Below are 24,809 nucleotides of genomic sequence, written 5' to 3'. Positions count from 1 at the left end.
ATTACTAAATGGGGCTTTTTGTTTACACTATTTGTCTGGGAATGAACAGGTGAGGGAAGCTAAATGATTTAACCTCTGCGATTGTCTCATGTAGATTACAGCAACGATGTTGACTTGAGAAATAACTAGTCAAAACTAATTAGCTGATTAAAAAGTGGTTATTACATCCCAATCGCATACCTAACATGGTGTCCAGTACTGGGATTTCAAAGGGATAAAACTTGATGCTTGCCTGCAAGCAGATTATTTTCTATGTAATTCCTGAAACATCACCTGATTAAATGAAGAGTAAATTAAGTACTAACACTGGATTTGAACATATGTTCAAGTTAATTTTAGAGAGAAAGTCCTTAAAATTCATGTCTTCCCATTTAACAGCACATTAAATTTATGTCTTGTCTGTTTTATTTGAGCCAATAGACTACATATAAATTGTTAAAATGCATCGTAGCCTTCTTCTCCATAATGTTAAGAATATAATCTATGGTCTAGGCATAGAAAATAATCATTCCCTTGATTTTGGTCTCTTGCAATAGTGGTCTAAATAACTGAATGGATATTATGCTGCCCCTCAGATTGTAGCATGGAAATACCTTCTCAAAAAAGATAGAGAACACTTTTTTCCCTTTAATGCTCAGACTTTAAACTGAACACTGAGGTAAGTATGAGATTTTCCATAGCATGCTGATGCCCCTTCCTTAAAAGTGAATGAGAATTTATCAATGAGCTCATATGAGGGTAAAAGCAGATGCACTGAAATACAAATAATAATGATAATACATGTTATTTCTACTTGTAAGGTTTATCAAGTACTATCCTAAATTCTTTGGTATTTTAACAGAAAATTATCTGTGTTCTCCTCAGCATGATATCTAACCCACAACATTTGTGTTCACAATAGCATTTCTTTCTTTTAAATTTTTAAAAAATTTTAAAAAAAATTTATCCATTTGTATATGCATATTTCCAAATTACAAAATTTCCCTCCATACTTCTTTCCCATCCCCTTCCCCTCAGTAGGGAACAGTCAGGTTAGCATTTAACATACATATTTTGTTAACCATATTTACAAATTAGTAATTTTTGGCATGAGGAATTAGGATTAAAGGAAAGAGATACATAAGAGATAATTTTTAGAAAGTTCTCATCAGATTAGGTAGGGTGCTATTTTTTTTTTCCTGTGTGTTTTGTTTGGTTTTGTTTTTCTTCCTCTGGATGGGGAATAATATAAACTATTCCAGTCTAATACAGTTGTCCTAACTATCTGGACTGTCAAGAGGAGTTGCTTCCATCAAGGCTGTTCATCTCATAATGTTGATGTGTATGTTGTTCTCTTGACTCTACTCCCTTTGCTCAATATCAGATCCTGTAAGTCATTCTATGCTTCTCTAGAGTCCAATTGTTTATGGTTATTATAGAACAATAATATTCCATAGTATTCATGTACCATTACTTGTTTAGCCATTCCCCAGGCATCCCCTAAATTTCCAATTCTTTGACACTAGATAAAAAGTTGCTATCAATATTTTGGAACATGTAGGACTTTTCCCATATTTTTTTTTTTACAATTTCTTCTGGATATAGGCCCAGAATTGGAATTTCTGGGTCAAAGGGTATGAACAGTTTTATTGTTCTTTGGGCATAGTACTATATTGCTCTACAGAAAGTTTGGATCTGTTCACAACTCCACCAGCAATGCATCAATGTCCCAATCCCCCCTTATCCTCTCCAGCACTGATCATCTTCCCTTTTTCTCATCTGTGTTAATCTAATAGGTATGAAATGATACCTCATTGTTGTTTTAATTTGTATTTCTCTAATCAATAGTGATTTGGAGCATTTTTATATGATTATAAATAGCTTTAATTTCTTCATTTGAAAACTATTCATATCCTTTGATGCATTTATTTTTTAGCCCTTATTATTCTTTTTGCTTATGAAATTCTTTTTTCATATTTATAGTGTCTACTTATACCATAATCTCTTCTGATTCTCCCAGTCCATCAGTCAGTTCTAACTACATTCAGTCTAGAACCTTTAATCAACTTTATCAGTAAGGAAATGTCCAGTGCTTTCAAATCTCTTGGCCTCTTGAGCTGCTTGATCTATTTAAATGACCTATTTTGAGTTATCTCTTTCATCTGATTCCTTTCCAGTGAAGAAGTTAAAAAAAGACAATACAATAAATATCAACTTAACTTCTAAATTTATTCATTTCTAACTTCTCTTGCTTTGTCAATTTCCTGCAGCTCTCATTTCCCTGAAATTATTGTAACATTATTATTATAGATCAATACCATTTTTTAGACTTTTTCCTTCTTAGCTATTTAAACATTTCATTTTATTTTTCTTTTCTTATTTATTTCATTGATGTTGTTTCCTAGGTCTGAAGAAGCTTAGATTCTTATCACTGCTGCTCCTCTCATGTCTCTCTTTTATTTATCATTTACATATTCATTTGAAGCCTGGATTTTCATGAGGCATTTAATGTCATTATCTATGTTTGGCATACACTCCTGATACATTTTCCCCTGTTGAACATCTGCACATTAATTCAAGATCCAGAACCTTTATCCTAAGCCCTCCTTAATTACCTCAGTTACAAGCAATTCCTCACTCATACTGTTGTTAAGTCTTCCCATGTACTGATCATATGATATTTTACAATTTAATTACCTTTTTTTTCATATGTAACCTTGAGGGGGCATCGAGACTGTCTGCTTGAAACTGCTATACATACTCCCTAACACCAGGGACATGATTTGTTAACCCCTGAGTTCTCTGACCCATAGCTTCTCTTTGTAGATAGAAATGTTTTTTCCAATTAGTCTAACTGTTTAGTATGGATTAATCCAATAAGATTCTGATCCCATTGGGAAAAATTCTTTCCCTTCATCTTGTTAACCCCTGTTTTAGTTCCTTGATTTCCATGTATAGTTAGAATATATGTTTAATTAAATGAGTAAAACATAATAAAATCATGCATACTAATGCAGACCAACATTAACTCTCATTTATATGTTCCCATAGCAACACACTTTGACCCTCTAACCTGAAACCAATTTTATTTCTACCTCTAAAATCCATTCTCACACCAGCATAAGTAAAAAAAGTATTCATGCTCCAGATTTCACTTTTTTTGGACTGTTCTCGTTCTCATTTAATATTTCTGTTCAAGTTGGTGCTTTCTCCAATCTGAAATGCTATATGGCTTCATTCTATCCATATAAGCTTTTTTCCTTTCCTATGTATATTTAAAAAAAGAGATAGGCTACACTAGCAGGTTTAAAGTTGGACAGTCATAAATCTAGTATTCCCAGAGGAAAAGGAAACCCATGTGGCACTATTAAGTGTTATCTCCTTAAAATGTTCTGGAGTTCTCTAGACTCTTGACTCCTTCCTTCATGTCCCCTGCCTCATTCTCTTCCCACTTTTAGAAATGAGTTTCCAGCTACTCCTACATTTCTCAGGCAGGTTGATGATACTGGCAGAGTGAAAGGGAGGGTTACATAGCTAAGAAAATTTTTGTGCTAGATTCAAGCTCCTTAAGGGCAATAATCACAATTCATTCATTTTGTATTCCCTACTACTTAAAAGAAAATTATACTTTGAATTTCATGAGTGCTTATATATTCTTAATCTTGAAGAAACCGAAAGGAAAAATAATAGAATCAGAGAGGAATCAAATTTAAGCAAGTTCATGGAGATGAAAATTCAACTTGAGACAAATGAAGTATTCAGTATTTATTAATCAGAGAAAATAAAATAAAGTATTTTGCAACTAATTTCATATTCCTTAGAGAAAAAATCTCCATTAGCTATAAAATTGGATAATAATATTTACCTTATCTATCTCATAAGATTATTGATAAGAAAATAGTTCACCAAGGGACAAAGATGAAGATGATGCAGAAGTAAAAGGAAAAGAAGAATATATAGATGTCTCCTTAACTTCTAGGTAAAATTGTTTTTCTATCATGCTTAGAGAGCACTCTCTTCTCATCTACTACCAGCATTCATAATTTCTTTAAAGGTTTAGCTCGAGAATCACCTACATGAGATCTCTGAGCATGTCTTCTAATCCCCATGCCCCATGCCCTAAACTTGTGACTCATGCACTACAGACTTTGAAGGTTCAAATTCATGTCAGTGTGATGATGAAGCATTAGAATTCAGCATTTTAGAAGATTTTGTCAATTTGTAAACTCCAAAACTCCAGTAAGAGGAAGTTTATCATATGTTGAATCAGCATGCGTCTTTATCTAGGTGACCCTTTAAAAGTCAAAAAACTCTTTCCCAGCCTCAATTTCTTCATCTCCAAAATGTGGATAGTGATAGTATGTCTATAAAAACATAAAAATGTTTTCACTGATTATATAGATAAATCTAAAATTTGACCATGAGGAAGAATTGCCTTGTTCTAGTCATGTTGAAACTATCTTCTCATAGAAATGCTATACAAAGAGTTTTAGTTTCTTTATCTTTAGTAGAATAAAATAATCTTGAAGTATTGGTAGTTGGTTTCTTGAAGTATTGATAGTTGTTTACTCTATTTAAAAATGCAAGCAAATTAAATTATGAGGAATAATAAGTATAAATGTGTCATATTGAAACAATGATTAATAATGACAAATGGCAAGTCTTTGCTTCCTGGAAGTCTGATAACCCACTTCCTCAGTTGTAGGTTAGAATTAAAGTATTTCCTTCCCATCCATATAAAATTTTCATGCAGTACTGTAAACCAAAATCAATTGAATATAATGTTGAATAAATACTTAGGCATTGACTTGGTTATTGCCAATTCTCTAGGTACCTTTAAAGTGGAACAAAGGTGAATAGACAGGGACCCAAGAGATTTTCTGAACTTCAGCTGTGTCTTCTCTGCCATGGCCTCCCCTGGCCTCAATTTAGATTGCTTTTAAAAGTTTCACCAGGGTTTTCATAAAATCAGTGATGATACTTATTATCTTCTTTTTCCAGCCAAAAATTAGGGCTGATAGTGATTAAAGATCTTCTTTTTCTAGATATGGTAACATTTCCCCCTAATAGAACAGCAACCATACAATTGAAATAGCTAAGAACACATAAGAAGTACGTGAATGTAGATATTAATGAATAATTTAAGTATTAAAAAAGACTGCTTTTTTTCAAGTAACAGATCTTGAAGCTACAGTGAGAATCAGGCTATTATTAGACCTTGTTCCACCTAAGTTGTAATCTAAAAGCTCTGATTTAAAGAGTAAAAGCTAAATAAATTATTTAACCCCTCTACTTGTATTTTTCTAGATCAGTCTCAAGGTTTATAATGTTGAAGACATTTATCTATATTTTAGAGTTAGAATTCAGGCATAGATCTCAAATGTGTGTTTTCCATTGTCATTTCAATTGTAATTCAACAGTAAGTAAAGCAGTTTAAAAAATTAAGCACAAATATTATAATCACAGCATTAAGACTATAATACATATTACTTATATGTCCCTATATTATAGTCCAAATTCGATGGTGAAATGTGGCATGGATTAGAATGGACCCAGGATGAACCAAGCTTTGACAATTCCTGCAAAGCTATAAAGTTTCTAAGCTTTGAATCTATCTGTCACACAAGGATCTGTCTAATTCTTTAAGGGTTCTTCACTGGCCACCAGTCTATAACATTTTCTTTTTCAGTCACAGGTGTTTTACTAAAGTACAAAGAAGCTGGTTTTATATTAATGAAAGATATATTCACCCTTATGAAATCATGGAGCATTGAAATATAGAGTTATGTCTTTATAGTAAAGAGATTATCTTACTTGAAATTCATTGGAATCCTTTAAGACACAACAGATATTGTTGTCTCCATTTTACATGTGGAAACTCAAATTTGCAGATATCAATTGCAAAAGAAAAGAATCTTTATCTCAATCATCATGCTACTTGATTTCTGTTACTGATTCTCTGTAGTATTTTACATTATCAATCACTTTATCCTTCTAAATATTATTTCTTCCTTGGGTTTTCAGGTTGCATTGTCCCCTGGTTCATTTCATTTGCTTCACCATCATACACATCCTAGCCCTCTAAGCATGAATGTCTTCAAAAGCTTTATTCTAGGCCTTATTTTCTATCTCTGATACCCTCTGTTGTTGATCTTATCATTTATTCTTGGGTTAGTAATCATGCCTATGATTCCCAGAACTATATATTCTCCTAATCTGACTCCTAAGCTTTAGCATCACTTCTCCAGTAATTTACAATTATCTTGTTGCCATTCCAAACTCAAAATATTCTAAAGAAAACTCATTATCTTTCCCTCTAAAGCCATAATTCATCCAAATCTCTCTATTTCATCGAGAGCGTCACCATACTTCCAGTCACCCAGTCCTTCATCATTCTCCCTCCACCCTCCTCATTCCATCCCTGCTAAATCCAATCATTTGACAAGTCTTGTATTAGTACAACTCTTAAATCTGTTAATCTTTCTCTGAGGACATAAACCAACCTAATTCAGGTCCTTCTAAAAGGATCCTCATTTGACTAATAGTTTATAGTTTCTCTCTTAACAATTGATTTCCCATGCAGCTGCCAGGATAATATTTCTGAAGCACAAATTTGATTACTCTTTTCATCACATTTAGTGGGTCCCCACTAAGATGAAAAACAAACCCCTCATCTTGACCTTTAAAAGTCTTCAGAATCTGATTACCCTAGAATCTAGATTATCTCTCTGAGCTTATTTTGATTGACTCTTCAAGCTATTTTCCAATCACACTAATCTATTTGCCATTCTCCAGATTCAACAATCCACATCCACCTCTCTGACTTTTCATAGGTTATTATTCCCCATGCTTTGAATTTGTTTTTTCCTCACTGGTATCTATTAAGACTTTTGAAGGATTTTCTAAATACTATGTATTTTTATGGATCAGCTAGGACATATTTTGTTACTTGTGTACACAAGAAAAGAATTGTATGATGCTATGTAAACAGATCTCATAATCTTATTCCCCAAATAAATGAAATGGAATATAACAGATGATTATATAGTTTTACAACTAGGTTCTGAAGTCAAAGGGTAAATTAAGAGTAGTTCAGAGCTGAAACATGAATGGGGGTAAAGGGGTTACAATGCTAGGAGGGAAGGATAATTGACATAAGGATAATTGGCAATTGATGTATGATTACAGAAACACAACAACCAAGCTCCAACTAGAAAAAGTACTTTAGGCTTAACAGGCGCTTTCTATTGCTCTACCTAGGCATTACACCCTTTCCTAAGGGAAGATGTACTTCCAAAAATCCCTTCATTTCTATAATTTCTAATCTATGCACAGGCTTTTAGTGATAATAAACTATCTAAGAACATAATAGAATGATGAATTTAATAATTGCAATAATAATAACTGACATTTATATAGTGCTTAGTTTGTGTTAGGTATTATGATAAGCTTATAGTGCTGATTCTTTTTATAACCTATAATTTTGGGAAGCCTTACCTGATTACTTGAGAAGAAAATAATTCTGTTTTCTTCCTCTTGAAATTATCTTGCATAAAATCTTAAGTTTTCAAGTTATAGCCTATCCTACAAAGGAGTATGTGGCCTTGAGGACAGACACTAATTTTTTTCATTACCACTATCTAACACAATGCCTTATACACACACATTATAGGAGCTTAATAAATCTTTGTAAGGATGGGTTGAATTTGATTGAATGGGGATGTCCCAGAAAGTGAATTGGCCATGGTATCACAGTCTATTAAAGAAGTAAGAACTAGAGTTGAAGCTAGATCTGGAATCCATTTTTATTCATTTTGCCTATTTGTACTTTATTGTTCTTTTCAAACACATATGTGCACATATACACACATGCAAAAAGACAGTTGCTTTCATATAGTCATTAACAAAGCAATAAGGGATTATAGAGATTATTTAATAGATCATAAAATTTTTTTAATTCATCCTTATAATTGCATAGGACACAGAGGTTAATTGACTTGTTCAATATTACACTAGTTATATAGAGATAGAGAGAGAGATGTAGATATATACATGCACATAGGAGCATATACATATATACATATATATGTGTATATATATATATATATATATATATATATATATATATATATATAATTACTTTATAAAGGGGAAGGAGAAGAGTTGCAGCTGGCAAAGTTTCCGATCAAGAGCTGATAACATTAGGTAGGTAGGTAGATTTATTTATTTATTTGTTTGTTTATTTATTTGTTTGTTTGTTTGTTTGTTTATTTATTTTTGCAAGGCAGATGGGGTTAATTGGCATGCCCAAGGCCACACAGCTAGGTAATTATTAAGTGTCTGAGACTGGATTTGAACCCAGGTACTCCTGACTCCAAGGCCAGTGCTTTATCCATTACGCCACCTAGCCGCCCCATTAGATTTATTTTCAAAATGATTTCCGAGATAAAGCTCAGCACTTATCTCACTTAAAAATGTTTTATTAAGAATTCTTGATCACCTTCTCACCAACTTCTCACAAAGATATTTGTTCTCCAAGAGGACACATTTATGCTCTTATGAATCTGTGACTTGATCCACATGTACAAAGTGAAGTGATTTAAAATTTTTCTAACATTGTTAATTTTGTTGGTTTATTTTGTGCCAAAGAAAAATATATGCAAACATGCATGCATATAGATATACATGTTTTCATACACATACACACAAATTTTTGTATTCTGTATCAGTTGTGTTTATGTGGGACTAGTTAATTATAGTCATTGTGCTTTCCTCTGCACACTGTATGAACAGAATATATTTCTTTAGATAGCTAAGCTTTGCCTGCTAATGAGAGCTCAAGAAATATTTTTTTCCTTTGTTAGGAGACACTGAATACCCAAATCTCTTATCTTTATCCATCTCTAGAACTGATAAAATCGAGGTTCTAGTGCCAGAAGCAAGGTTAAATGACCTTCACAAAATTGACTTGGCCAGTTTTCCTGACACTAGACCACTAGATAGGTTTTTATGTGTAACAAATAAATTCCACGATACCAAAATATAAAAAAGTACAGTTTGCCTCCTGGGTCACCCAGAAAATGCCTTCCAGTGTAGTACAATACTGGGTAGAAGGTTCCTTGGTGCTAATTATACAGGAACATAAGAGAAGTTCACTTGTATAAAACCCTTGACAGGTTCTTAAGCCACTTCTTCCCCCTCTGACTTTATGTCCAGAAGTAATTTGTTTGTTTTGTTTTGTTCTTTGTTTGTTTTGTGTGTGTCAGTATGTAATGCACACATATACTTCAGACTATTTAAAATAAATATAAAGATAACTCTAAAAATGTCTTTATTTTGGAGACTAGAATAATGTGGGGATAATTCAAATATGTTAAATTTATGGAGACATTTTAGCTTGAAAATTTCTGAAAAAAGAGTTACAAAATCTTAAGGGAAAAAACGTTCCTAGAATTTTAGAGCTAGGGATTCATAGAGGTTTACCTGAAAGAGGTGGCATGGTGGAGCGGATAGAACCCTAAAACTGGATAGCTGGGTTAATATCTTACTTTAAGGATAGCTAGGTGGCACAGTGAATAGAGCATGGATCCTGAAATCAGGAGGATATGAGTTCAGACACTTTAATGTTTACTTAGCTGTGTGACCTTGTCACTTAACCCCATTGTCTTGAAAAAACCAAAAAAAGAGAATCTTACCTTAGACTCTTACTAATTGTATAACCCTGGATGATCAATAAACATTTGAAAAGCATTTACTATGTGCCAGGTTCTGTCCTATGTTCTGTGGATACAAAAACAATGAATTTTAAAAAATCCCTATTCACAAAGAAATTACATTCTAATAGGAGAAAAATACAAGATTTATATTTTTGTCTGGGAATGCAAAATGGAGGAAGGTCATTAAAGAAGCTAGAAAGATATGTTGGGCCAAGATTGTGAGAGACTTCAAAAGCTAAGCAAGGTAATGCATGTTTAGTTCTAAAGGCAGTCAGGAGCTGCTGAAGTTTATTAAATAGGGGAGTGATGTAGTCAAATTTGTGTTTAGCAGTAGTGTGAAGTACAAACTGCAATGGCAAATTCAGACCTCCACCAGAAATCCTGTTTTCTGTCAGATTAGACCATGGGGTGAAATGGACCTAGAAAAGGCAGTGAGAAAGTTGGTTTTGTACAACATTCCCCACACTTTTTATAACCATAACATGCAAGTCATGCCAACGATTATTTGATGTCATGATCTTCAAATATGGAGAACAATAAGAAGCAAGAAAGGGAGAATGATTTGAGTCAAGGAGACCAATTAGGGGCCTATTGCAATAATATAGGCACAAGGTGATGAAGAGCTGACCTAAAGTGAAAACTGTGTGAGTAGAGAAAAAGGAATCTTATATGATAAACGTGTGAAGGTAGAAAGAGCAATGTTTGGTAACTTGTTGAATACCTTGGGGGAGAAAAATGAAGAATATAATATCACATCAAAACTACAAACCTGAAAAATTGGAAGAATAGTGATACATTTGACAGAAATAGGGAAGTTTGGAAACTGTATAGGTTTGTCAGGAAAGATAATGAATTTTGCTTTGAACATGTTAAATTTGAGAACTCTCCTGATGAAGCAGTTTGAAATGAGTAATAGATAACTGGCAATATGGAACTGAAGGTCAGGAGAGACACTGGGTCTGGGTTTATAGATTATTTAGTCAATGTCTGAACCTTCATTTCTTCATTGTGTCAATGAACTCCTATGACTTCCAAATTCCCTTCTTGACCTGTATCTGTGATAGTAGGCCCTAATCCAAACCTCTCATTTTACATAAAAATAAACCAAAGTCAAGGAAAGGTTAAACATCTTGACCAATGTCACAGTCCCATTGGTGGCATTGTCAGGATTGGTAAATTCATATTAGAAGTGCAAGTTCAGGGGCAGTGGATAGAGCACTGGCCCTGGAATCAGGAGGACCTAAGTTCAAATCTGATCTCAGACATTTATAGTTGCTTAGCTGTGTGATCTTGGACAAGTTGCTTAACCCCGTTGCCTTAAATAAATAAAAAAAATTAAAAAGAAGTGCCAATTCAATGGTCTTTTACGATTCTGCTTCTCTGATGTTATCTTTTAAAATATCTAATACAGTAAAACTATCTTGTTGTGCATTGGCAGATATTTTATTTTTATGATTCTTCATTGTTGTTTTTTCAATGACTTCCAAATTCTGAAGAATATATGACATTTACACAAACTCTGACTTGTGAATAACATTTGCAATACAAATAATGTCTCAGCAACACTTGTCATCTTTTATTTTCCCCCTCTTTGTTTTTAATAGGCAACCCATCACTAACCAGCAAAGTCAACGTTCTCGTCAATGTCCTCGATGTCAATGAATTTCCTCCAGAAATTTCTGTACCTTATGAGACAGCAGTTTGTGAAAATGCTAAACCAGGACAGGTATTCCACCGTTACTGACATGTGATTTTTTAAATGAGTTAAACATGACTTCATAGACTGTCTTCACAGGACAATGCACAAAGCGACCCGTGTGCAACACTGAATAAGGAAGGGAAGCTGTTGGGGAGGAAATATGGTAATATCATCTTCATCCTCCTCACCCTAGCAATCATCATCTAGGACTTATGCTTTAAGGGTGACAAAATAAATTACCTATATAGCCTTTTTTGATCCTCACAGTATGAGCTTTCTAGTCTTGCTCTGATGTACATTATCTCAATAAAAATATCATGACAAGATATAAAAAAGAACACATCCCATCAGAATTTCTCAAAATATACTCTAAGGGACCAAACAGGTGTTTCACTATATCAAACTTTTAAGAGGTACAATAAAAATGCTTCATGGTGATAAATTAAGAAAGATGTTCTATTTTCACTAGGGGTTCTGGAGAGAAACAGCTTAAACATTAAATATTGATATTATTAAGAAAAAAAGTCTTGCCTCCCCTTGCCCCTTTTAGTATATCTGATTCAGTTATTTGCTTTATTCTAATGTCAGGTTAAGTCTTTTCACATCATCTAAATACTTGTTAGTCATAAGATTTGTGCATGTATATGTGAAGTATATTTTCAATGAAAACCAGGAACTAAGTTTTAAATTATTCTCATGTATGGCTTAGAATACTGATATAAAAACATTGAAAGATTTTGAATTTATGTCTGTCAAGCTATTTCTAGAAATATTTTATAAAACTAATTCTTCTTATTAATAAATTAATTATAGCATTTTCATATTATCATCACCTTATTAAACATAAGTAAAATAATTCATTTATAAATAAAATGTAAATTTAAAAATCAGATTTTTATTTTTATTTAATGGAAATGACTTGATTATAACCTTTGAGAAAATTCTAGTTCCCCAAATCTTCAGCTTTTCAAGATTAGTGGACAAATATTTGATTAACTGACTTTATTCAAATTTCATTCACTTATTTATCTATTTATCTATTTACCTATTTATTTATTTGTTTGTTTGTTTGTTTGTTTGTTTATTTATTTATCATTGGTAGTAAGTATTTTTTATGTTGCACTGTGGGTAACTGAATGATTTAGATTTTTTTCCAATGAGCAAATCCATATTTAACAGTGACTAAATAAGTAAATGTGGCATAATGTTTCCACACAGAAAAAATGCAAATGTATTTATATGATTTTGTCTTAAAATCTGTCACCCTTTCCAATCTGATCTGACCTCTGAAGTAACCAAAATAACCATAGTTAGATTACTGTAACCTGAGTGATTTCCAGTTACATAGACCCTGGTAAAATCAGTTCTTTATACTACTTTTTTTCTAAGTATATCCATTTTCATGTCACTAAGGAACTTTTTGGGTCACTAAATGGAGCCACTTTTGGATTAAGATAGCACTTAGTATACTCACTACTTCTCTACTGAGGCATTGGACAAGTAGGCACTGGTAACAGTAGTAGTCATAGAAGAGTTCAATTCACTCTTCACACTTTCCAGTGTTCATTTTCTAGACACAGAGCACTAACAGACTTTCTTCACTTCCCTTTCTTGTTTGTTCCTTCATAGCCTATGTCTGGATGTGAGATAAAGTCTTTAGAGTATAGCTTCTAGATATAGCTTCTAGAATAGCCTCTTGAAATTTTCTCCTTGTAACACTTTGAGGGTCATCTTCTTTCTCTTATAAACACATTTTATATGCATAACAACTATTTGTTCCACACACACTTGGAAGAGTCCCTTGTGTTTGACTTGGAAACTATTGATGTAATGAGCTTTTGCTTTCTGGTCTTATCACCAGACACATTCCCTCCAGGTTAAAGTACGAGGAGCTATTTCCTCACTAAATATGACTAAATGAGGATTTTCTGCTCAGCAAAGTTTCTTACATACTCTAAAAATGCTTATCTTTCTGGGAAAAGTTTATATGAGGGAAAAGAAAAGGGCAGCTAGGTGATGCACAGGATAGAGGACCAGTCCTCAAGTCAGGAGGTCCTGAGTTCAAATCCACCTCAGACCCTCAATAATTACCTAGTTGGGTGACCTTGGGCAAGTCACTTAACCCCATTGCCTTACCCCCCCCCAAAAAGAAAAAGAAAATAATCCTTGATATTTCATTAAAATATTTTTAGTTTTTTTCAAATTTGTTCTTAAATTTTATTGATGCCTATTTTTTCTTTACAAACACAAATTACTTTTGCTTTGTGAGAGATTTCTCATAACAAAATAAAACAGTAAAGACAAACTAATAATACAGTGACCTCATTGGAAAGTTCTTGTAACATTTCATATTTGTAGTATATCCTAACCATTCTATTAAAAAATAGAAAATCTATTGTCTCTTTTTCCTACCTTCTGCTCCACAACAATGGTGTGGGAGGAACAAATTTTTTATAATACATATGCACAATAGAGCAAAACAAATGCTCCCATTTTGTATATACACAAAAATGTAGATATTTCATGCTCCTCCCTTTAATGGATAGCATATTTTATCCTCAGTCTTCTGAAATCATGAAAGGCTATTATATTGAGTGCAGTTCTTACAGTTTTCAAAATTGTTTTGAAAGATTTTTGTTCTATAATTTTTTTTCTACTGATTCTGCCCATTTCATTCTTTGTCAATTTATAAAAATACTCAAAATTATTCATTTTTACAATATCAATTTTGTGGCATACATATATATATATATATATATATATATATTTCTCTTTCTGATTACTTCATTCTTCAACTTCATATATAATACCTATCACATTCCATCTATCAACCCATCATTTCTGACTTTGTATTCTTTTGAAATCATCTATTTCTTCATTTCTTACAGCACTATAGTTCTCCATTAATCAATATGCTAAGATGTTTTCAACCATTTCTTAATGTTTTTTGCTATCACAAAAAGATTTGCTTAAATATTTTTTGTACATAAAGGACCTTTTCATCTTTCTTTGCTCTCTTTTACACATAGTATTAGATAGCTGGGTCAAGGAACATGCAGAATTAAGTAAACTTTTGTGTATAATTCAAAATTTCCTTTGAGCATGGATACCCATTCAGTGTACCATCAATATTGCATAGTGCTTGTTTCCTTATAGCCACTTCAGTATTTATTCTTTTGCATTTTTGTCATCCTTATTAGTCTAATAGCCATCTCATTAAAATCTTATTCCAACTCAAATTCTTTTTCATGGACCTAGTTGTTACTATCCTGGAGAATTAGTGATATGCAGTTATGGAATTGATAATGACATAGCTATTAATTAATAAATAACTAGTAAAAGCAAAAATAGAAAAACCTGAATTTTCTTGAGTCTCCCCAGTAGATTTTTGTTTCAATTTGTTATAGATGAAAACATTTAACTTAAAGAAAAATATTAAATACTATTTTAAAGTTATCATTTATTGTAATGAAAATTCAAAACTCTTAAGTTTCATAATGTTTGCAAGCTCCTTAAGGACAGAGGCTATTTTGTTTTCATGTTTTTGTTTCTCTAGTGCCTAGCATAGTGCCTTATAGTGGGCCCTCAATAAATATTTATTTAATTGAACTAAACTGAACTGAACTAAATTAAACCCAAATTTCATACAAATAACTTCCTATTTTGTCAGTGTGTCAAGATATTTACTATATATAGCTCTTTAGATATTTGGCTATGAAAATTGCATGTAAGAAACTGGTTTGTAAAGTTTCATTAAATAAGCTCATTAAATTTTTGAGAGGAAGGTTCTTTTGAAAGGGCTGACTGCCTTCATTTTTAATTTCAACTTGTTTCAGGTAATTCAGATCATCGGTGCTGCAGACCGAGATCTTTCACCTGCTGGGCAACAATTCTCCTTTAGATTATCACCTGAGGCTGCCATCAAACCCAATTTTACAGTCCATGACTACAGAAGTAAGTTTAACCACCTAAATGTGACCTTTTTTCACAGAGCTCCATAAAGTAACAGAGTTTAGTTCATTTCATAAAATCATTAACAAAGTTTATAAAATGTGAAAATTCACTATTAAAGAAGGGGGGAAGGGCCAAAGTAGTCAACAAATTATTGCAATATTACAATATTGCAAAAGTCAACAAATTATTACCCAACTCTAGAGAAAGAGTTGAGCAAAATCCTATGATGGATCAAGTGGTTCAATGACCTTTTTGCATTATGAGAAAATACTAGTGCCTTGGAAATACTTACCTCATATATGTATACAGCAAATGGCAATGGTACTATGGAGAGAAACCAGAGCAGCAAACAGGAAGACCTGGATTCCAGGTCTATTATTCATATTGGCTGATTCTGGAGAAAAAGTTTACCTCTCATTTGGCCAGGCAATTCTCTCAAATTAGATCTGCTGTTAATCATCTTTCCAATTATTTCTTTTACAGTTCCCCCCTGTATTTTTGCAATTTCATTTATTAAAAAAAATTCTTAAAAATCAGTCTCTTGCTTAATCTTTTCTAGAAATTTTAGCTGATTTTTTTTCAAGTTTTGTTTTTCTTTTAGAATTTTCTTGAAGATGTGTTGGAGTTATTCTCTTGAGTTTTCCTGACCCCAAAATAGATTTTAATGGTGACTCTATGTTTACTGAATCTTCTAACTCATTTTCTTACTTTGAATTTCATATTAGAATTCATACTCTGACCCTCTCCTGGAGCTGAGACCTAAACTGAGTCTGACACTGCTTTATTGAGAAATTTGTTCTTAAAGCATTTAAGAGAAAGCTCAGACTTAGAGACTTGGAAGCTATCAGAACTCCCAAAACGGTCTGACCCAATGCAAGTATAATTGTTACTCCTGATTTGAGCTCTGGTTGTTCTTGATTTAAATTTGTGTCTGAACCACTCTAGATTCCTATTTGACACAGACAACTAGTTCCAAAAAGGTTTATAGGTCCTGAGTTACAAAACAGTTACAAAATCTGGGATTTCAACCATGATTATTCAGACTTCAGAATGGACTAGTAGTTGAAACTGAGACTCTGCTCTGTTCCTGAAGTCAGCCACACTGTTTTTATTTGCTTCTGAACTTGCTCATCTAGCCCCTCTCTACACTAAAACACCCTGCATTGGGCATAGCTATAGCCCACACTGGATCTGTAATCTTTAACTGAGTAGTGAATGGCAAACCTGCTTATAGTGCCTGTACCTGTAGCCTATGTTGCCCACTATGGAACCTCCATGGTTCTAGTCCATAGCTTCTCTTAGGATTCATGAATTCTCTACCTATTGTTGCTCTTAACTATATTCTATTGGTTTTGTCCACAGACCTTTCTGTGGCTGACTCCTTTATACATACCTCGGCTGGAAAAATGATGCATTTTGACATTTTCTTGTATTTCCTCATGAGAATTTGGTCTGGTGCATTTTCTAGATCTGAGTGGAGGAATTTTGAAGGGGAACTACTCCACCATCTTAGGTCTGCTCTAAGTTATTGAATTTTAATAGTAGTTTTTAAATGATTAGAGTTTTTTGGAAAACTCTGGTTTACAATTAAAGATTAGCTTTATTTAGAAAAGTAAAGTAACAAAAATATTTCTTCATAACACAATACTAAAATAGTCTTCATTTTTAGTTATTGTGTCTTATTTTCATTTATTCTAAACAAACTCTAAAGAAATTTTCTTTTATAGAGATATATTGCTTATAATTAGTCTAAGTAATCACAGATTATTTCTCATTCCTTGACCTTTGTAGCAGAATAAGAGGTGAGATCTGTACTGGAGAAATTACGGTGCTAATAATTATTCCCCAGGTCTCAATGAAACTTCCTCTATATGAGCTACTTTCTTGAGGAGTTATAGTCATAGACCTACTTAGACTGACCCCATTCTGATCTGTGGTGTTAATTACTATTTTATGTATATACAAATATTATTTCCTCAAATCTACTATTAACTTTTTCAGGCTATGTCTTATGCTTATTTTTATCCCGCAGAGATCTTAGTATAGTATCTTTCTCATGGTAGGCAATTTATAATTTTTATTAATAAAACACATCACATCTTTATATATCCATATGAAAATGTATACCCCTATATAATATATTCAGACATGCATGTTATATTATATAGGTAAACAGATTAGTGTAGATAAATAGATGATGTACAAAAATTTGTCAACAGCTAGAAAATTAGAACACTCAGTTGCTAGGCTAATTCTGCTCAATGTTGTCATTTATCTTATGGAAAAGTTTTATAATATGTAAAATTGTCAAATCCCCATTGCTTTTTGTATCAATGCTAATGTCACATATAGATGTGATAATATAATCTCACACCTCATATTAAAGTTCTTAAAACCATATCAGAGTCAAACAATTGCATGTAAAAGCAAGTTATTCCAACACATGTAGCAATGCTCAGAAAAATTGAGACAGTTATTCTGAAAATAAATGCTCTGGCCTAAATTTCTCAGATGATTAAATGAAAATATTATACTAACTGAAATAACAGAAATAATTTTGACAATTTTCTGTGTCTGTGTATATAGAAGCTAATTTAAAGGAAGACGGCATTGTAGCATAGAGAAAGACTTGCTTTGGAGGAACTGGGTCCAGTCACAGTTCATCCAAATTCTGTGTCTTATTTGTGCAAGTCATTTCATTTCTTGAAGCCTCAATTTGTTCATCAGAGAAATGAGGAAATGAAAGGATTGGGAAGGAGGTCTATAAGGACTCTTTCAATTCCAATTATATTTAGTTATATATATATATATATATATATATATATATATATATATATATATACATACATATATATATTCATATTTAATAATAATGATTATTATTTTAAATTTTGAGGATTATCATTTATATATATTTACATATATATATATATATATATATATATATATATATATATATATATTGTCATTAGAGTAAGAAAGCTAGTCCTCTCCTTTGATGCCTCTCCTTTCTAAATGCCTATATCTTCCTGAAGCACAAGAGTGAAAGCATCTATTTAGATAAGAAAAAAATGATGATACCTGGTCCATACTGGGAAAAGGTAGGATCGTGGTATTTTTGGGACTGTGGATCACATCAAGTATCAATCTCAAGTGCTCAATCCATCCTTATTATATTTTAATCATCAGTTCACAGAATACCTTTGTGGGAATTCACACTTTGTTTTTAACTTGCTTTGCTTTGGGATGAAAAATGCTAAACAAAAATTTTATTCCCCTGTTGAGATTTTGACAAGTCAAAAAGACACATCTCACTGTAATTCATTTCTTATTTAATAAGTAATGAAAATCTTCCTTCTATTTTTTCCTCCTCTGAAATTTGAATTGTCATGCCAAAAGTGATTAATAGATAAAAATAAAAGGGGATTCCTCCCCTACAAGATTACAACATTGGTAAGAATAGAATGAAATTGCAAAAAATGAAAATTTTAAAAAAATCCATTGACTTAAAAACAAGTTACTCTTATTTAACTAACTTTACTATAGCAAAGAAGTCTATAGTAACCATTTCGTTAATATGTTTTGTAGACAACACAGCTGGAATTGAAACTAGAAGAAATGGATACAGCCGCAGACAGCAAGAGTTTTATTTTCTTCCAGTCGTGATTGAGGACAGCAGTTACCCTGTCCAGAGCAGCACAAACACAATGACTATTCGAGTTTGTAGATGTGATTCTGATGGTACTATCCTGTCTTGCAATGTGGAGGCAATTTTTCTACCTGTAGGACTCAGCACTGGTGCTCTGATTGCAATCTTGCTTTGTATAGTTATTCTCTTAGGTAGGTTAATTTCACACTTTTTAAATGTTTTGTTTCTGTCCCCATATCACTCCATTGCTTTCTTCCCTCAATACCTTTTCCCTTACCCTCCTTGGCATTCAGTCTTTAGGTTGCTTTAACTTTATATTAGCTTTACAGAGAGAACTATTTAGAGTTCGTGTTTTCTTAGTGGGCATTAAATACTAGTGAGATCTATTACTTCTTTCAGGACACAGGGACATAAAAAGACATGAAGTTCAATTCAAACCTGTCCAACAGTGTCATTAATAATGATCAATTGGTTGAAGTTTCCAGTGAGCACCTATATACTACTTTTTTGTTTTATTTTGTTTAGAATTACGTTGGTGTAGTATAAAGAACTTTGGGTTCAGATCAGAATATCTGGATTCAAGTCCCAAATTCTGCTGCTCATTATCTGTGTGAACTTGAGCAAGATTTGGGTGTCACAATGGATAGAACAGTGAACTTAGGGTCAGGAAGATCTGAGTTCAAATTCAAACTTAGGAACATACAAGCTGTGACCCTGGGCCTCTGTGTGACATTTAGCTTCATTTTTTTCCCCCAATAAAATAGGAATAATAGCAGCACCAACTTAACAGAGCTATAGGGAGGATCATTTGAGATTATATTTGTAAAAAGTGCTTAGCATAATGCTTAACACATAATGAGCACTTAACAAATATTTGTTCCTTTCCCCTTTCTCTACCCTATAATGAAAGGATTGGACTAAATTTTCATCCAGTTCTAAATCTACTGTACCAAAATATCTACAGGTCCCTTTTAGTGGTCAAGTTTTATGGTTTTATTTTCACACACACACACACACACACACACACACACACACACACACACACACAATGTATCCTGAGTTCTAATCATACCTTTTTGGATGGATTCATGATCTTCTCAGTGTATATTCTCTCTCCTTTTATACAGATTACAATATTTCCATAACACTAAAACCAGGAAAATTGATGTCTGTTCATTAATCTTCTTTGGAGAGTTATTCTGTAGTTTTTAGTTCTCAGCATTAAATGCTAGGAAAATAAGTAATACCTGACTATATGCTTCTTCCAGAAAATTTCTGATATCCTAATTCACTGTGAAAGTAAACAAAGAGAAAAGAATATGGTTAAGCTTTTCCCTATCATTTGAGGATTTTGAACCACCACTCAGCTGTAATTGTTCATTCATTTCCCCTTTTTCTCAACACAAAAAAGCCCACCAAGTCAGCAAGTACTTTATAGTCTGGTGAGTGTCAGTGACTGCTCTAAGCTGAGGAACAAAGCAACACAAAAGATTCAGAAAAGGAAAAAGATTTAGAATAAGTTCTTTCTATTGTAGCTTCTAGACATTGAATGGAGTTGGTTTCAGAAGCTTTTAATGCTTTTGTGTTCTTAGAACATCTTTTCACCTGGTAATTTAGTACCTGATTCTGAAAGTATCTCTCAGGTTGAGATCCCAAAGAATTCTAACAATATACAAAATTCTTCAAAAGAAGCAATTGGGGTGCTAACAGAGAAAACACTATTTCAGTCCCCCTCCAAATTTAACCTATAACCTCTCTCTCCATTTCTATTTAAAGAAAATCTTTTAAAATATCTTGTTTTCCTTCCTACAAACAAGTAGGATGAGGTATCTCTGCATCTTGTCAAGAGGAATGATTGACAATTTAGCTTTGCCGACATGTATGTAACTCGAATTTGTCCCTTTCAGTCTAACTTTAGAAAAACTGCATCTTTGCCTTTTTACTTGTGCTGGTACTACATAGGCATCATCTTGCTCAGGTAACTATCCAAGGTAGAAATAAGTTCACATTGAATGTACCTGTTTATAACTATAATTTTAAAAAACTGGTAGAAAATGTCTGGCACATGCTTACCTTCTTTATTCAATGTAACATTTTTTGGAACAAGAAAAGGGGCTAAAAGATTAGAAAGTATATTAGCTAACTAATTAGGAAATAGAATGTTTTCCTGGAAGCCCCAGTTTAATAAAATTTTTGTAGCACTGGAGAGAACATAAATTCAAATTCAACCTCAAGCACTTACTAGTTATGTGACTTTGGGCAAGTCAATTAATCCTGAATGCCACCCCTGCCCAAGCTGATTCCAGTCATCCAGATTCATACCTGGCCCCTTGCATGTCATGGCATCACATTCCCTGAAATCGAGGTCTTCATTGAGAACTAAGGACAAATCTTATCATCACCATACTAACACTAGATGAAGCTCTACTCTGAATTTTCAAATAGCCCAGATACAAACCATGGGAACTTGCTTTCAGTATGATAGAATACAGAGTTTGAATCAAAAATTTCAGTATTGGGGCAGCTAGGTGGCTCAGTGGATAGAACACTGGCCCTGGAGTCAGGAGGACCTGAGTTCAAATTTGACCTCGGACACTTATTAATTGCCTAGCTGTTTGACCTTCAGCAAGTCACTTAACTCCATTACCTTGCAAAAACTTAAAAAAACCTTAAGTATTAATATATCTAGTGTTCCTGGGTTGGGGTGGAGAGTTAGGGTTGATCAGGATGATTAATCAGGAACTACCTGTAAACTAATTCTTTAATATGTGGATGAACTTTCAGAATATAGGTGGGAGTTGGAAGATAAAAAACCTTTTAAGGGTAGTAGATTTTTAAGTGAACTATTTGCATTTGAAAAGGTCTTACTGAGATAATATTGATAGATTCAAGGGATTTGCCTTTTGGACCTAGAGAGACTAAAAGTATTAAACTCTGAATGTAGTCAAGAAGAAAACTAGGTATGGAAGAAATTACCTCTTACAATTCACTATTTCTTTGTGCTTGTTAAATAGTACAGTGGTTAGGGAGTGGGGAAAGAATTCTTTTCTTGCCAACCCTCTGGCATTGGTGTTTTGAAGTAGAAGAACATGAGAGTCCAGTGAAGAAACCAGCTGCATAGCTGAAAATAAAAATTCAGCACCTAGAATAGGGATTTTGCAGGCTCTGGAGTCCTTAGTACCTGTGTGTGGGTTGTGAAACTTTCTAAAAATGAACAGTTGGATCTTAGCTTAGTATTTCAACTAAGTCCAAAACTGGAGGTGGTGGAGAATGCAACAAAACATTGCAGTGAAGATGCCTTGAATCTTTGGTTTAGCTTTCTCAAAGGAAACTAATATATGAATGCAAGATGGGAGGGTAGGCCAAAAGAATGACCACCCATGGTACATGGTACAATCTATACTACTAATACCATAGCTCACAAGCCCCCACCAAGATGTTTGTCTTTGATAGTCAGCCAGAGAAAACAATTATCTAGAAGCCATGGCATTTACTAAAATGTACAAATCATCTCCCCTATAAACTTGGGATTCTTTGTCCATAAATGCCTCCCATTACCTTTTGGACCCCCTGTTTCACTAATGTCTCTTCATAATCATATCTATTTGTATCATAGAGCTAGGAGGAACCACAAGGTTCTAAGTGACTTGACGAAGGTTGCCTTAGTATTAGTAGCAAAGTTTGAACCCAAATACTGAAACTCCAACATTAATTGTAGACAGTCTTTCCAAACCTGTTCCTCTCATGGTCCAATGTCTCTGTGTGGTCATTCTGCTTGGATAGGGTATGTGACATTGATACTGCACTGTAGTCTCCACATCCTCAGCTATGAGTTCAAATGAAATCCTGCCCTAAATCACATCTGTGGGCTCTCATAAAGACTTAGAACACATGTCCTAGTGGCAGAAGGGGTCTCAGCTAGAAATGGCCTATTTCCCTCCCCAATACTTTTTTTACCCCCCCCCCCCCAAGAGCTGCAAGGGAGCAGAGAACAAATTCAGGAGCCAGACATTTACTCTACAGGTGACTTTCTAATTGAGTCTTTATTTTTAAGGGTTTTGGAATTTAGTTTCTTTATTCCAAAGAACAAGTCCCTTATCTCCTTCAATCCTTAGTCTGACTCTTACATAAATCTAACAAAATCTAATGAAAGGGATATAACCTTATGGGTCACTGTTTACTTTCCTAGTGTGGGCTGGAATGCTGATTGTTAAATTTTCTGTACAAGCTCAATTCAAAATAAGCCAGTCTACAAATCAGAGCATGATTTATTGCTTTGCTTATTATCTAAACCTAAGAAAATGATAGAAAAAATATTGATGATGGTAGATTAAAATAAAAAAATGTATTTGCATGTATGTATGCATATTATATATACATATATATGTTTATAAATGCAAAAGAAAGAATGAAAGTGAGAAGGGAGAGAGAGAGTTGTTAAACTTTTACCAGCTGACCTCTGATTAATCAATCCCAACAACCTTTTATTTCCTAAAACAGCCCTGGGTACTCAGATGATCTTCATTCCCTTTCAATCCACCCCCCCACCCCCATACCTTTACACATCTGACTCAAATTAATTCCTTCTAAAGTGTGGACACATTTAATATCACCCTATTTATTGGAAAACTAAGGCACTCTTAGAAACATTATTTTGTTGCTGGGTGAATATTATATGAGTAGTCTAAAGTGCTCATTATTCTAACTCCATAGTTTTAGGTGTATTGTTTAATTAATAATCAAGTACCTATTTCATTAAAAAAAATCATTCCAGAATCATTACTGAAATCTTAAACCAACACATTTAATGCCCCTGATAAGTACTATCATACTAGCTATTTGCAAGTTAGGAATATCAGTGCATGGTACTGGAAGGGTAGGAGAACTAAATATATGAAAAAAGAAAATAGTTATAGAGACTTTACTTTGCAAAATAATAATAGGGTATTTTTTAAAGAAACTGGATTTCATTTGCTTTCACCTGAAGGATTGTATTGACATTTTAGCCAAGAGTTGAACTTTCCTGTCTGTTTCAAAATGCAATTCTTGTCTCCTTTCAGCCATTGTTGTGTTGTATGTCGCTCTAAGAAGGCAAAAGAAAAAAGACACCCTGATGACTTCTAAAGAAGACATCAGAGACAATGTTATCCATTATGATGATGAAGGAGGCGGAGAGGAGGACACTCAGGCTTTCGACATTGGTGCCCTGAGAAATCCAAAAGTGATTGAAGATAACAAAATACGCAGAGATATAAAACCAGACACTCTCTGTTTACCTCGTCAGAGACCACCAGTGGAAGATAACACAGACATAAGAGATTTCATTAATCAAAGGCTACAGGAAAATGATGTGGATCCCACAGCACCCCCTTATGATTCATTGGCAACATATGCCTATGAAGGCAATGGATCTGTAGCAGAGTCCCTCAGCTCCATAGACTCGCGCACTACAGAAGCTGACCAGGATTATGATTACCTGACTGACTGGGGTCCACGCTTTAAAGTCTTGGCAGACATGTTTGGAGAAGAAGAAAGTTATAACTCTGACAAAGTCACCTAGATGCAGGGTTATACTGAACCAAGAGGAGAAATTTAAAAGAAACTACAAATGGGGGTGGGTGGGTGGGAACAGGCACAGCACCCAGACTTTATAAGAAAAGATAACTTTGATTACTTGGTTTCCAGCAAGTTACTATATTTATCACATTGTCAATTTGGGTTGATTCTGCCAACAGAAGATAATCCCTATAATATGTCCCTTCCTCCCTTTTTCCTTGTTTCATTTTGCTTTGTACTTTGGAAACACTGAGAT

General features: G+C 33.5%; 1 protein-coding gene across 1 annotated transcript in view; it reads left to right on the top strand.

Moving 5' to 3' along the window:
* CDH12 (cadherin 12) overlaps positions 1–24,598 on the top strand; it is a 597,774-nt gene extending 573,176 nt beyond the window's left edge. Inside the window, exons 9-12 of the mRNA XM_074199467.1 lie at positions 11,300–11,421; positions 15,231–15,348; positions 18,937–19,188; positions 24,058–24,598. Of these exons, the coding sequence (XP_074055568.1) occupies positions 11,300–11,421; positions 15,231–15,348; positions 18,937–19,188; positions 24,058–24,557 (992 nt within the window). The 3' untranslated portion in view covers positions 24,558–24,598. The remainder of the gene's footprint in view (positions 1–11,299; positions 11,422–15,230; positions 15,349–18,936; positions 19,189–24,057) is intronic.
* Positions 24,599–24,809: the final 211 nt, after the last annotated feature.

Source organism: Macrotis lagotis, chromosome X (genome assembly GCF_037893015.1).
Source record: "Macrotis lagotis isolate mMagLag1 chromosome X, bilby.v1.9.chrom.fasta, whole genome shotgun sequence".
NCBI lineage: Eukaryota > Metazoa > Chordata > Mammalia > Peramelemorphia > Peramelidae > Macrotis > Macrotis lagotis.
The sequence above is the reverse complement of the archived record's forward strand: the minus strand, read 5'-3'. Positions and strand labels throughout refer to the sequence as shown.